The sequence below is a fragment of the Anguilla anguilla genome, chromosome 7, assembly GCF_013347855.1.
Source record: "Anguilla anguilla isolate fAngAng1 chromosome 7, fAngAng1.pri, whole genome shotgun sequence".
NCBI lineage: Eukaryota > Metazoa > Chordata > Actinopteri > Anguilliformes > Anguillidae > Anguilla > Anguilla anguilla.
In genome coordinates, this window is record NC_049207.1 from 16,948,622 (window position 1) to 16,961,774 (window position 13,153).

Here is a 13,153-nt window from a genome sequence, read left to right on the forward strand (position 1 = left end):
ACCTTGCAAGTAAAGCTGATAGACTGCACTTTAACCGCATATTAATTTCTATATTCCAAATCCAATCTGCTGGAGCCAAAATAACAAAAACTGTGTCACTGTCCAAATACTTATGGACTGCATTGTATATTTATAGGCAAGTCTTTATATTTCTAAATGAATTGGCTATATTGCATGTTTACCATTGGGTTGTCACAAAGCACTGCACAGAGAGAATTTTCTGAAAGGAATCAAAAGGCCAGACCACCTTGAACTATTCTGGGAGTTTTTAAGAAATTATGCCCCCAGCAAGCCATGGCCTAAAAAAACGCCAGGTGGAAGCTTCATGTCCTGTAGCAACTGAGGGAAGAATGTGGAATTCCATTCCAGTGTTGGCCAGGGTCTTCCAGTCTAGCAACACAGGTTGAACCAGAAATGCAGAAAGAATTTGCCTCTTCTGTAAACTTTAGGTAGTTTCAGGCTGTGCTGTCAGCACACTTGTTTCTTCGATAAAATGTGGGGTGGATTACACATTGTTTTTGTCTCAGCAGTATCCTCATAGCTTCTCACTTCCTGAGACTATGACCTCATATTACGAGTATGGATGTCATTGCCATGACCAGTGCACAGCTGATGTCACTTTTTTGTAAGGGTTGCCATGAACATCGCTCATATTTTCTTTTTTTAGTTCCAAGCCACTGACTCTTATTCAAGGACTAGAAGTTAAGAAATATGATAAACCATCCATCCGGCAATGTCCAGTTTTCCTGGAATTTGGGGAAAGGTTCTGGAATCAATACAACACGCAACAAACTTCATTATATTTAGCTTGTTTAATTTTTTTAGACAATGACAAGTCATTATTTGTATGTTTCAAGCATTGCAATTCAAATGAACTGGCTTATATTGTTAGTGTACTATTTTCTTGGAAATGTGTTTCACAAAAGCATTCCTCTGCTTTATAATGAAACCAGATTGGTGATAAACCATCAAGTTACTCATTGGGAGAACATGCAGCTTGTTGTGTTCCAGGTTTGGATATTTGAAAAGAAATATCCAAACCTTCTTAACAAATTAACATTAAATCACTCACAATGGAAATATTATTATTGTTACTTGTTAGTCATTCTCCTTGAAGTTTACTGATCCATTCAGTACAATTGAGCACTTAGATTTATTTTTTTAAATAGCTCCTTGTCACTTTTATTGTCCCTTTTTATACTTAAAATATTAAGTACCATGGATATCATTTGTCATGTGATATTAACCCCATGATCATGGTAATAATATATTTATTGCTAAAAATACAAATTCTTAAAAATAAATAATGTGATCTAATTGTAAATGACGGTGTGGGGCTTTTTCTGTTAATCCACACTGTGTACTGGTTCAAGGCAAGAAGGTTTAAGCTTTGCCCATGGCGTTAGGTTATCTAATCAGGGCAGCGGATTGTGTGGAGTCTCCAGAGGCTGATGATCCAGGAGACTGTGGTATTTCCCTGTCCTCAGGATCCAGACGCGCTGGAACATGACTCCCTGTTTTGCTCTTCTGTTAATAGGAGACCTGCACTACTGGAGCCACCTGTTTCACTCTCTCCCTTGCTCTCTCTCTCTCTCTCTCGCTCTCTCTCTTTCTCTCTCTCTCTCAGTTTCATCTTTTCTTTCAGTGTCAACCAAAGTTGCAAAAAGAAAAGAAAGGGAAAATGTGGAATAGAAAGAATAATTAATTCCCCTTTTTGAGGTTGTGACAGTCATGAACTTGTTCTAAACAGCCTCCGGCTGCCATGGATCTCAGTCTGTTGTGGGGCCTCGACTAAGCACTCAATAGCAAGTGAAGCCTGTACAGTATGGAAAAGGCTTAATCATACAGTTAATAATGGTCAAGATCAAAGTCACAGACCTTAGTTCATTTAATCACACTTATTATTATTATTATTATTATTATTATTATTATTATGACAGTGTGCATGGCACAGAGAGTCAGAACCCATGTCATCTGACTTTAAATCTTTTATGTCTTTATACCAAATGCATTCAGTTAAATGCAAGGATTAGTTTAAAACGTCCTGCCAAGTTGTGTTTTCCAAGAACCTATTGTAAAGGCATTGGGCTTTCTTGCTGTGTATTACTTATTCTGGCTTCAATTTACTTGAGTTATAAGGGTGGGTAATGAGAGTTGGGTGTGAAGGGCCCTATTATATCTGTAATGTACTATATTACATTACTGCTCACTCAGAAAAAAACAAGTTCACATTCAGGCAAGTATTTGCTGGCTATCATACAAAACAAATTGGTTATACTTTGTGCTGTTCAGATGAGAATACAGGCTTCTTTGTCATCACTTTCCTAATCTCTAGTTCAATCTGTAGTTTGTTTTCCCAAGGTGTTGACCCTCAGCTTGTGCTCAGTCACATTCAATCTTCTCACATCCATTCCCCTGGCCCAGATCCATTTCCTTCTCATGAACCTTCCGCTGGAAACTCTGCAAGGTGAGGAGAGTGCTTTAAACATTCCTGAAAGTGGCCTTTTACCTTTCTTTTCACCTTTCCTGAGAATTTTCCTAACATTCTTGTCCAACGAGACACAGATCAGTTAGCATGCAAGAAAATTGTGGTCTTCCTGTGAAATGTTCGCATGGATGACGCCTTCAGATTTGCAGAAGAGAAACAGATGGAATTCCAAGCTGTCAGTCTAACTAATTTTGTTTCTTAAACTAAAGAATTGCAGGTTTGAAATATAATATTGATGCATGATTTTCTTTTTTTTTTAATTCAGCGGTTGGAATGCAGTTGGGTAAAGAACAATAGAATTTTGAAAAGCTAAATGATACTTGTCTTGTGTTTAAAGACTTGAGCTGCTATACTTTCATCCAGATAAGGAAACCACAGGACACAATGACATCATCACTCACTGTTAAAATTCATTGTATTTAGTCACCGGCAAAGGTTTCAAAGTAAAATCACGTTAAAACAAGTAGTGTTCTGAGTCAATACTGTATATTTTATGTATGTCCAGTAATAACTTCCACCCCTGATTGGCCATGGTAAAATATTTTACGTCGAATTTGAAGAAGATTTCTGACAATTTTGCAAGTCGGATGCCCTTAAAATGAGTAAGTAGACAAAGTTCTTTTCAAGGGGGTTGGTGTGGGGTTTCGAATAGCCCACCATACCAACCTGAGTGTTATAAGTTCCACCATGCATCTCAGTTATTGTGTTTTTGATTCAAAGCCACCTAGGCGAACAGTAATGACCTGGTCATAAAATATTGATTAGGGATAATCATAATTGTCTTGCACTGCTTCTAAAAGTGAAAGCACCAGGTAATTTTCAAGTAAAGAAACTATAAGTAGGTTGGGTGAGGGTCTATTTAGTAAATACAACTGGTAACTAAGGAAACAATTTGTTGTATGGTTCCATTGGGAATTGCTGTCTGCCTGTGATATTTGGAATATTGTTCAGCATGTGGTGGTGTTGAAACAAATATGCTGTTTCATGCGTCATGCATATTTTTCTTTACTTTATGATCTACTTGGACATAATGGGCTGTCATATTGCCATACTCCTCACGAATGTGAATAGATGCCGTTTAGCATTTTTATCGCTCACGTCAAAATGTTGCCCCCCTTGCTCGCACAGGATATACTGTATGTACTGACTGAAGTGCCACTTTCTACTATATACATGTAGTTGTGCACATGTGCTAGCTCAAGTGAGTTTCAGAGGTAAACCATATGAAGTGAACCACGACACCGTGCCCCCGGTACTATCGGGCGTGTGACTCTGATGCTGACGGAACGGCTTGTGTTTTTCCTCACCCTGAATTCTCGCAGCCGAAGCGCTCTCTCTTTCAGGGCCCCCTCCCGCTCTGCTGCCAGCTCAGCTACATGGCTTTTCCACTCCTGCTCCTTTTGCTGTGAAGGGTGCAAAACCGCCACTTCAGGTCTCATTAGGAGGACAAGAATCTTCCACCGCCACTCCGGTGATGTAGAGGTTAATGCTCTCGCAAAGGTTAGCGCAGAGGTTAACGCTCTCACAAACTGTTGCTAAACAGCTGGATGACATTGAAGCAGAACATGCTGCAGACTAAAGAAACATCTACTGGTGCCACAACAGCTAAATGAAAGTCATTGAGGGAAAAGACATTGTGGGTGAAGTACATGAAATAAGGGCAAAAAATACATTAATTGAACAAATCATAGGTTTTAGTAAACAGTCGCTGTTGGAGATTGACCATTGCTGCTCATAGGAAAACATGGTTGAGGTCTGTGTTCATGTACTGTACATGGCTGCCTCCCTACAGGAACAGAAGGGTTCTCAGAACCCCGCCCTCTCCCTCCAGCATTTCTGCAACACCAAGCCTCTTTCATGTAGCATCTGAGCTGGTGAGTAATACCTTTTTAAAACCTTTGACCTTGAAGGCCAGACGATGAAAGGCACAAGGTGTGACATCTGAACTCTAGTCTGTTACAAGAGATTTACCCCTTCCGGAATAATCTATTGCTTGTAATGCGCAGTCCTGGGCCGAGGGCAGGGCTGTGACCTTTATCATATGGAAATTGTTGAGATGGCTATTACCCCCGCTGTCTACAACGGCTCGAAGTAACATGTACCGGCCCTTCACCGCCACTTTTGTCAATTTTCATTCCACTGAAACGGAAAACCTCTCACCTCCGTAGAAAGAGGCTGTGGAGAAGCTTTTTTTTTTTTAAACAGGGCATGGTGGTGGCTGTAGGGGGTAGGAAGAGAGGGGGTTTTAGTAATCTTGATTAATTATGACGGTCCCAAATGGAATACACATGGGACTACGGCTGGGCCCTCTACCCCAGCATGTCTGCCATCAGTCACAGGACTGTTTGATGCTCCTGGACAACGAGGGCCTCCTCAGCTGTGAGGAAACACAACCCGCTAGAAAGCAAAGGAGCAGATGGAGGACATTGCCAGACAGATTTCCATGCTTCTAATTCCTTCACTTATTTTTTTCAAGATTAAAAGTGGGAAAAGCTTGTGTATTTTCAGACCTTTCTCATGCATGTAAACTAACAGGGAAAGACAATTCTGGGGGAAAATAACATCTAGTGTTTGTATTTCCCTTATTTCATATTATTTCAACAACTTCGTCCGTCAATGACTCTTAATTGGACTAGCTGCGGCATTACCCGTAGATGTGCTCCTGGGTGATTCTCTAGTCTACAACATGTTCTGGCTAAATGTAATCCTGTGGTTTAGGAGCCTTGAACAGTTTCCAAGTGCAAAATACAAGAGACACCTGCAAATACTCCCAGCCAATTTTTTGCAATCAAGACGTAGTAGCCCTGAATTACTGCCTGGTATGAAACTGTTATTTACATTTTCTGATTATCTAATTATTTACATTACATCGATTGGATTGAATTAGCTCATTTAATTTTTACAACACTGTGCAGATAAATGGCAAAAGTAAATATAATCAGCCATCAACTAGTTTGTTCAGCAGATAACAAGGAAAAAGGGAAAACAGGCAACAGCATGAAACTGTCCTTGCTGCACAGTCTGATTTTATATTGGAATAGCAAACGCAACACACCTTGTTTTCTGATTATGTATAATTTAAAATCACAAATTCCTACACTGAACTTTCTGTTTGAAGAAAAAAAGTAATTGTCTTGATTTTGTAGCAGATATAAGTCACATAACATATATGATTTAAAAAATGCCATGTTGAATGATTACACATATTTCAAGACAGCAGGGCTATCTGTATGTTCATGCTGACTTGACAGCTAGCGTAAGAGCCATCAAGTCTACATGAGCCTTCACGTTCATTTGTAGAATACCTTTCTCATTTCCTCCAGCTCTCTCTGCCTCTCCTCTTCTTTCTGCTTTCTCTCTTGGCTGCGACGGATCTGTGGGTTCGGTGTGAGTGATGAGTGTCCATGGGAATACATCACTGTGCTCAGTGGTGCTCACATGATCTCGGGAAGTGGGGTTCTACATTATTTACCCTCTCTTCGTGGTGTTCTCTCATTTTTTCTTCTTCTAGCTTGTCCTGTTCTGCTCCTTTGTCCCTGGAATCTTCCATCTTTTCCAGGAAGGCATAGTCTTCCTCCTTACAGATCTCCCTCATAGTCTGAGGAGAGGGAATCATTGGGCAAAAGCAGAGGACTAAACCAGAATATGCATTCATATGGTCATAACTCATGACTGCAACAGCTCTACTCTACATAGATGTCTCAAAATCGACACGATGGTTTTCCTATGACGCCACAAAGCCATGACTCTGTCTGTGCTGGCTAAACCATGTGACAATGACACCTGCCCTCAAATTGGATGCCTCACAAGTAGGGTCAGTGCTACACTCCCAGAAAGGCAAGATGGATGGCTGGTTCCCTAGCTTGCAGATTCTTTATCAAGACCAGTGCCTTTCTAAGTTAAGCTGAGGAAGCATTTTCTGACCTGCCCCAAGAGACCCAAAATGCTTTACGCTTCACAATACTGTACGTTTATATTAATGTCTGCACAGTACCTTGGACATGGGGATTCCAGCAAACCGCTTTGCATGAGTCATTCTAAAAAGGGCAGAGCGGAAGGTAAGGTGGCAAGCTGATCATGGAAAATAAACAGAGGACCAGGACCCATATGAATAGTTCATGATAAAGCAATATTAGTATTTGTGACCAGTGGAAAGCCATTAATTAATGACGTAATGTTTTTGTTTTTCAGTCAGTTCTATTCCAGCTTATTTAAACTGCAGAGCTAGAGTATATGCCAGGTTTCCATGTTCAATAGAGTTCACTCATTGTAGTGGGTAAACACACCAATTACAAGTGACATGTAATGGAGTTTGCTGAAAGACATTTGCGTGTTTGCAATGTTGTCACTCCCATTTTGCATAAAACTCACGCTCTGTTTCTCAAAAACTAAAATCAAGGCGTAAACTCAAAGATTTGCAGTTTGGAGGAAACAAGGAAGATACTGTATATAACTCTGAGAAATACACAGTCACATTTTGCATTTTGTGTTCTGTGTCATTACAGCATTAGGTCACTTTATACCACAAAATCTTCCGAATGAAAATTTTTTAATGCAAGCTTCAAGTAAAGACACTTGCATGATAAACATGCATGATAAAAAAAATGCATGATAAAAAGTAGAGAAATGCATAAGAATAAATACAGAGATACACAGGCCCTTTAAAACTGGCTGTATAACTGCACACAATCTCAGAAAAGTAGGCAAAGTAGACCCGTAACAATAGGAGCAAACCACCAGTGGTCATACATCTCTCACAGTAAGGACAGGATGAGGTCTTACTGACAGCTTGTCAAGCGCATTCAAGCAACCCTGAGGGCTTCTGAATAAGACCTGAGGAGCAGCCCAGCAGTACTCACATAGAACCGGGTCCAGTGTTTAGCCCGCGGCGGCACTAAGCGTGGCTCACTCTCTCCCTGCTCTCTCTGCTGTGCTGGGCTCCGGGTGTCCAGCATTCAGTAATATAACTCAGTGTTGAGGGCTGACATGACAACTATTTTGACAGCTCTCTGCCAAAAGTGCCACTTGCATACTAATAAAAATCTGTGCCCCATCTTGTTTGATAGATTGATTTTGCTGGTGTTGATATGTTCCTAGCTGGAGAATGCACAGGGGCAAGCTTAATTAGCAATATTTCAGTAGACCAATGGCAAGAGTGGGTCGGAATTTTTTTCTATATGGCTCTTTCTGTCACTCTGTGTGTGTGTGTGTGTGTGTGTGTGTGTGAGATAGAGACAGAGAGAGATAACAAAGAAAGAAAGACTTTTTTTACTTTTCATCCGCTTTTAGAAAGAAAGAACTAGAGGTGAGCACAAGCAATTGCAAAGAAACAGGCCTCATTATCACTTAAATCCCCCTCGTTCATGCTAGACATGTACCTCCTGTGCCACTTTCATGTTACATGTATCTCCATCCAGCATTTATTGTACTTTCCATCATTATTTTGATGTTGTAGTGTGTCATGCCTCCTAGTTTGACTTAGCATAGGTTAGGTCAGAGTAATGTTTACTGTGTGAACTGGACTCAATGTGTTCTTGGCTATAAATAACTGTTACAAATTGAGTATTGTACCTTACCGGACCTGTGTTTTGAAGTTGTTCCAATGACCTTCGGTATGCACTTATTGTACATCGCTTTGGATAAACGTGTCTGCCAAACAAATGTAATCTAATGTAATGTCATATTCTGGTCTGATTGGATAGTGCACTGAAAAATTCAGTTTAAAAAAGTAAAATATTTCATATCTAATAACTCTCACCATGTATATAGAGAGAAGGCAGCACAGCGAAACCTCACCATATTTATCTAAAGCAGTTTGCAAGCAAATGTACTGCAGACCAGCTTTGTTTTAATGGTGGAGGCGGTTTACAGTACCTTGACTAACCCCTCTGGTGAGTAGACCTTTACATGAGTGCAGATGGGATTTTACCCTTAAGTGGATGTCTTAACTCTCAGACTGCCTTGAGTGAGACTTACGTCCTAATTTATTTTTGACTCTAGCTCATTTTGACTACCATGTTCGGACGTATGATTTATTTTTAGGCCATCAATCATTCGAGCTTGCCCCTGGTCCTACTTAGGTAATTAGCCCTAGTCTAGTGGTAAATAAATCATAGGGCCTATTATCATGCATGAGTGTGTATTCATCCTGGAACGCAGCTAAATGGTAACTGGTAAATATACTATTCCTTAGAAATACAGCACAGAGAACGTAAAAATAGTTTTTACATTTTTCAAGAAACTGTCAAATACCAGCAGCTGTTGAATATTTTGTGCAAATATTTATTTCCCTAAGTTTTAAATAAAGGTCATATTTGGCATTAAGTTAAAGAGGCTCATTCACAACACGTTAAATAGACCCTGTGACAAGGGTACATTAATGGCATTTCCTGGTCAGCCAGAAATCCAAACACGCTTACACAATGATATAAAGAAAGATTAGACATGTTCATATAAAACATAATCATGTTTATTCAGATGTATTTCACACAGACTGCAGGCCCCATTAACTTAGGAGGACAGTGTCATTCTGCAAAATGGTCCTATGATTCACAATGTTTCCTCAAGTTTCACATGGTGGAGTGATTTTAAATAATGTTATTGTGAAGTAGGATTGCTGAAAAGCTCCAACCATATGGAGAAATATGCAAACAACAGATGGACTAGTTACATCAGGCAGCAAAAATAGCTCCTTTCTTATACAGCATATACCCAACATACAAGTTTTAAAAAAAATCTTAATTATGACAGTTGTGTGGTCTTCACAGAGAATGTCATTTTTGCTTTTTTGAGATTCAAGATCTTACTTTTTTGGCACAATTGCTTTTTCAAATACATATAGTCACCCCATATCCTTGGTACAATTGTAGTTAAACTCAGTTTACTGCTGTGTCACGATATTACAATGAAACCTGGGTCATTCACACAAATTTGAAGATCAAATGAAAGTATACCAACAGTAAATATGTAACAACAGTTCTGAGATACAGGCAATAAAAATGAAATGTAAAGGAATAAATCACTGAATGTACTAATAACCTTAGAACAGTGTTAAAAAGTGCCCTTTAATTTGTGAGTGCCAGACTTTCAGCTTGCATTTTCCAGATGCACTATAGCTCTGTTCACCATGGCAGCCTTTTCCCCAGAAAGGCAACGTTACTGAGCAGTGTTCTGGCCTACTTATCAAGAAAAAGATGGAAAACAGTGCTTTCAAAACAGAGGTACAGTAAAAGTTCAAGGTAATGGGTTCCTTGGATCAGTAAAGAGGTCAATTGCAATGTGTACATCTTTTTTATGTTGACAAAACACTTCTGCACTTCATTTACCAGAACGATGCTTTCCTTGATGATGCTTTTGAGTTATGTCTCACCCACTGCCCCAAAGAACCCTGAGATGGAGATGGCTCTCCTGTCATTCACATTCCCAAAGGCAGGGGTCACCCAGAACCACAAAGATAACACCAGTCCACTTGACTGCTTTTTGTGTGTGAGTGCACTATGCTCAGAAACATTGCATTGCAAACTGTTGCAATCCTGCATGTATTCTGTGATATTGTCATTGGCACAGCTCACTGGTCGGATGAGCCTGCTACGTACGGTTCGATAATGTTTGATTATGTCCATGCAAGTGACCTGGGTAATTAGCAGTGAACACGTCAATAAGGATCCAATCAACATTTGTTCTTTGACTCACAATTAAATGCTTGGGTTTTTCATTGTTTTTTCTTTGCTCATTAAGTTTGGGAGTAAATCAATAAAATTAACGGGGGAAACCCTTTGTAAAGAAATAAAATAACACTCACAATTATTCGGTAGTCAGTGTTAAGGACAAATGTTCATTGGACCCTGGCTACATTTCAGGTGTTGTCAGCGTGCAGTTTTTATGAATTCTCTTGTCATTGTATGTATTTCTCTTGTGTATGTACAGTATTTCAGCTAGCAATGTTCCTCTGACATAGAACACCGATGTTCTGTTGATTGCTCTGTTATCCTTTACTTGCTTTACTATCCTTACTGGCTTGTTTTCACTCAAACTGCCTGAGGTAAAGTTTGTCTTATGAATGACATGGGAACCAGAAACTGAAAGGACTGGTGATTTCCCACAGAGTGCTTGGTGAAACTCTGTTGCATGTGATTAGGGATTTACTGTTTTAAAACCCCCAAGGACTGCCATAATACTAAATCTGTGATTTGTGATTGATAGGTGGGTCTGGAACCTCCCCTGCCCTTGGACACCCCACCTCCAATGACCCTAAACCTGAGACCCGCCCCGCCCCTTATGCCTCAGAGCCAAGTCTAACTAAACAAAGCTGACCCTGGAGCAGTCTGTCTCTTGCTGATTTAAAATTCCCTGAATGGTTCTATGTTTTCAAGGATGGGAACATTCTCATTCGCTAACGTGTGATGCATTGTCCTTCGGGACCTGGAACCCTGTTAAGCAAAATGAAAAACAATACTCCAAAAAAAAAAAAAACTTATTTCCGAGCAGAAAACAAACACCAAAGATCCTGGATAAAAAAACTTCTTTTGGCATGACAACAGGTTGAGTTCATCCAGAATGCAAAACTAAAAAAAAATATTAAAAATCCTGCTGCACTGCAGGGGGTTATAGTGGTTTTCATTTGTTTGTATAATCTTCTTGAGAATGGCCAAGCAAGGTAGTTCTAACCATGATCAGAGACAAAGATCGTTCTGACACTGGCTGTTCTTTTCACAAGGGAAATCTGACAGAAAGACACCACAGAACACAACTCTCAACCACGTTCCTCACTGGCTGTGAGTTTGTCTTTGTGTATTTATGTCTCTGTCATGCCCCATCAGCAGTGGTTAAAGAAGGCTGAACACATCAACAGCCAAATGAGCTTGGGTGATAATAGAAGATTACTTTCTCATAATGGCCTTAGCAGGCATAGCTTTGGTGAGGACATTCGGGTCACACCTGTGGGAGCATGATGTAAACAGTAACATTGACTGAGAGGGCTACCTCGCAAGAACGAAAGAAAAAAGTCACTCTTTTTTCACCAATGTAATCTTCACCCACTCGAGTTGGCCATGCATACAGTAAAAGGGGCATTTATGTAAACTCTCACAGTAAAGTTAGCTATACCTTTTCTTATCCCGGGTACACTGGTAAAATGCTTATCCCCTAAGATCAACCTGACAAGTCGTAAAACCTCTTAAAGTGGAGATTATGTGTTCAAATCCCAGCTCTGCGCGTACGTACAGCTTCTTAAGGTAGCTATCCCCCCAGTAAGACCGCATCATTAGTGATGGCATTACACAATTAGGTGTCCTTTTATTCAAGAGGTGATCCATGTATTGAAGGTAAATTGCAGACGACTAGGTCGCAGTTCCTCCGTTAAAGGTCAGCCCATGTCGTGGGCGGGGGTGTAACGGGGGTCAGACTGGCCCTGGTTCAGATGGCTGGGGGAGGGGCTGGTAGAGCTTTGTCCTACAGCAATCATGACCACCCACCCAGCGCTTAAGGAGAGCCTGGCTGCCAGCTTTCCCCAAGAGGTCTGTCTGTGTCCTTTTACTGCCAATCAGCTATCACTTTACTGAGTATTTAACTCTGCTCAATATTTATTCCGCAATTTGTTCCTATTTTACCATATTTTGGTTCCGAACTTTTATTTTATTGTGTTGTAGTTTACATGGCATGGTCTCCACAATAAATAAATATGTGACACAGGATGTTAGGAGCGCAATTCTGCACAATTCTGACACCACACATGTTTGTAGTTTAGTTGATTTCAATGACCGTAGATGTTGGGCATCTAAATGATCTTTTAATTTTGTGGTTTCTCAATTAATGCAGAAAAATGGGGACTTGTCAGCTAGCATTTCCTATTCCGTAGTAATATACACAGTACAACACATGTATGAGACTGATGTTTGTCAAATGCTGATATAGAGCAATTCCTTCCATAAATAAATACAATTTTCTGGTAACTAGCCTAGTGTGTCTTGCATTCACCTCAAATGTTGACACTGAGCTTTCATCCTGGCTTCAGTGTGGTGTGTTATTTTTGGTTTAAAAATTCACATGTGGTTCATTTTCTCTCTCACGCACACATACACACATACACACACACACACACACACACACATATACACAAACAGTGCACACGCACACGCTCATAGTGTTTCTGCATCTGTCTAACAGTTTCCATATACAGTACAGTGCACTGGCTTCTTTCTAGAGCCTGAAGCATTTTTGTCTAGTTCAATGTCACTGTGGAGACAAATTTGTGAAGAGATTTATATTCTTTTGTAGCTAGTTCTCTCCATGCCATTCTTTTTATGTGGCCTGAGTAATACGGTGTAGGATGACATCTTTCCTTCCAGTGAGCCCATTTCAGCAAGCTGTTTTCAGTTCGCGCCTGCTTTACTTTAGATTTACTCTCCATTTCAGTGCATGTAACCAACCTTCTGAGGAATGCAGGGATTCATGGCTGCCAATGAAATTGAACTTAGGAGAAAAAAAAATATTTCAAGTTAGAAAAAAAAGAACCAGGAGAAGGTTCTAAGTAAATTCAGTTGCAACTGATTGCCTTGGGCTTTTGTACAGCTTTGTGTTTAAAAACAGGATTGTGCTTAACTGCAAACGATACATTGCATCTTGGTTTTCGAAAAAATGGTTTTTGTCTGACTTGCAGATTCTGGC

General features: G+C 40.0%; 1 protein-coding gene across 1 annotated transcript; it reads right to left on the minus strand.

The window, feature by feature from the left end:
* Positions 1-1,777: 1,777 nt before the first annotated feature.
* Positions 1,778-7,433, minus strand: LOC118231508 (uncharacterized protein At1g10890). Its single transcript, XM_035425355.1, has 6 exons — positions 7,348-7,433; positions 6,483-6,525; positions 5,961-6,086; positions 5,794-5,862; positions 3,796-3,891; positions 1,778-2,460 (listed from the first exon to the last, which is right to left on the minus strand). The coding sequence occupies exons 2-6, from the start codon at positions 6,522-6,524 to the stop codon at positions 2,383-2,385; spliced, it is 411 nt and encodes a 136-aa protein (XP_035281246.1). The 5' UTR covers position 6,525; positions 7,348-7,433; the 3' UTR covers positions 1,778-2,382.
* Between the last annotated feature and the right edge of the window lie 5,720 nt (positions 7,434-13,153).

What these genes read in the sequence shown, in the direction of transcription:
- LOC118231508 (XM_035425355.1), bottom strand. Translation starts at nt 6,524, where the DNA reads ATGACTCATGCAAAGCGGTTTGCTGGAATCCCCATGTCCAAG. An exon ending in CTGGAATCCCCATGTCCAAG is followed by an intron (nt 6,087 to 6,482) that starts GTACTGTGCAGA and finishes CCCTCTCCTCAG; the next exon opens with ACTATGAGGGAGATCTGTAA. An exon ending in AGCTGGAGGAAATGAGAAAG is followed by an intron (nt 3,892 to 5,793) that starts GTATTCTACAAA and finishes CACCCTTCACAG; the next exon opens with CAAAAGGAGCAGGAGTGGAA.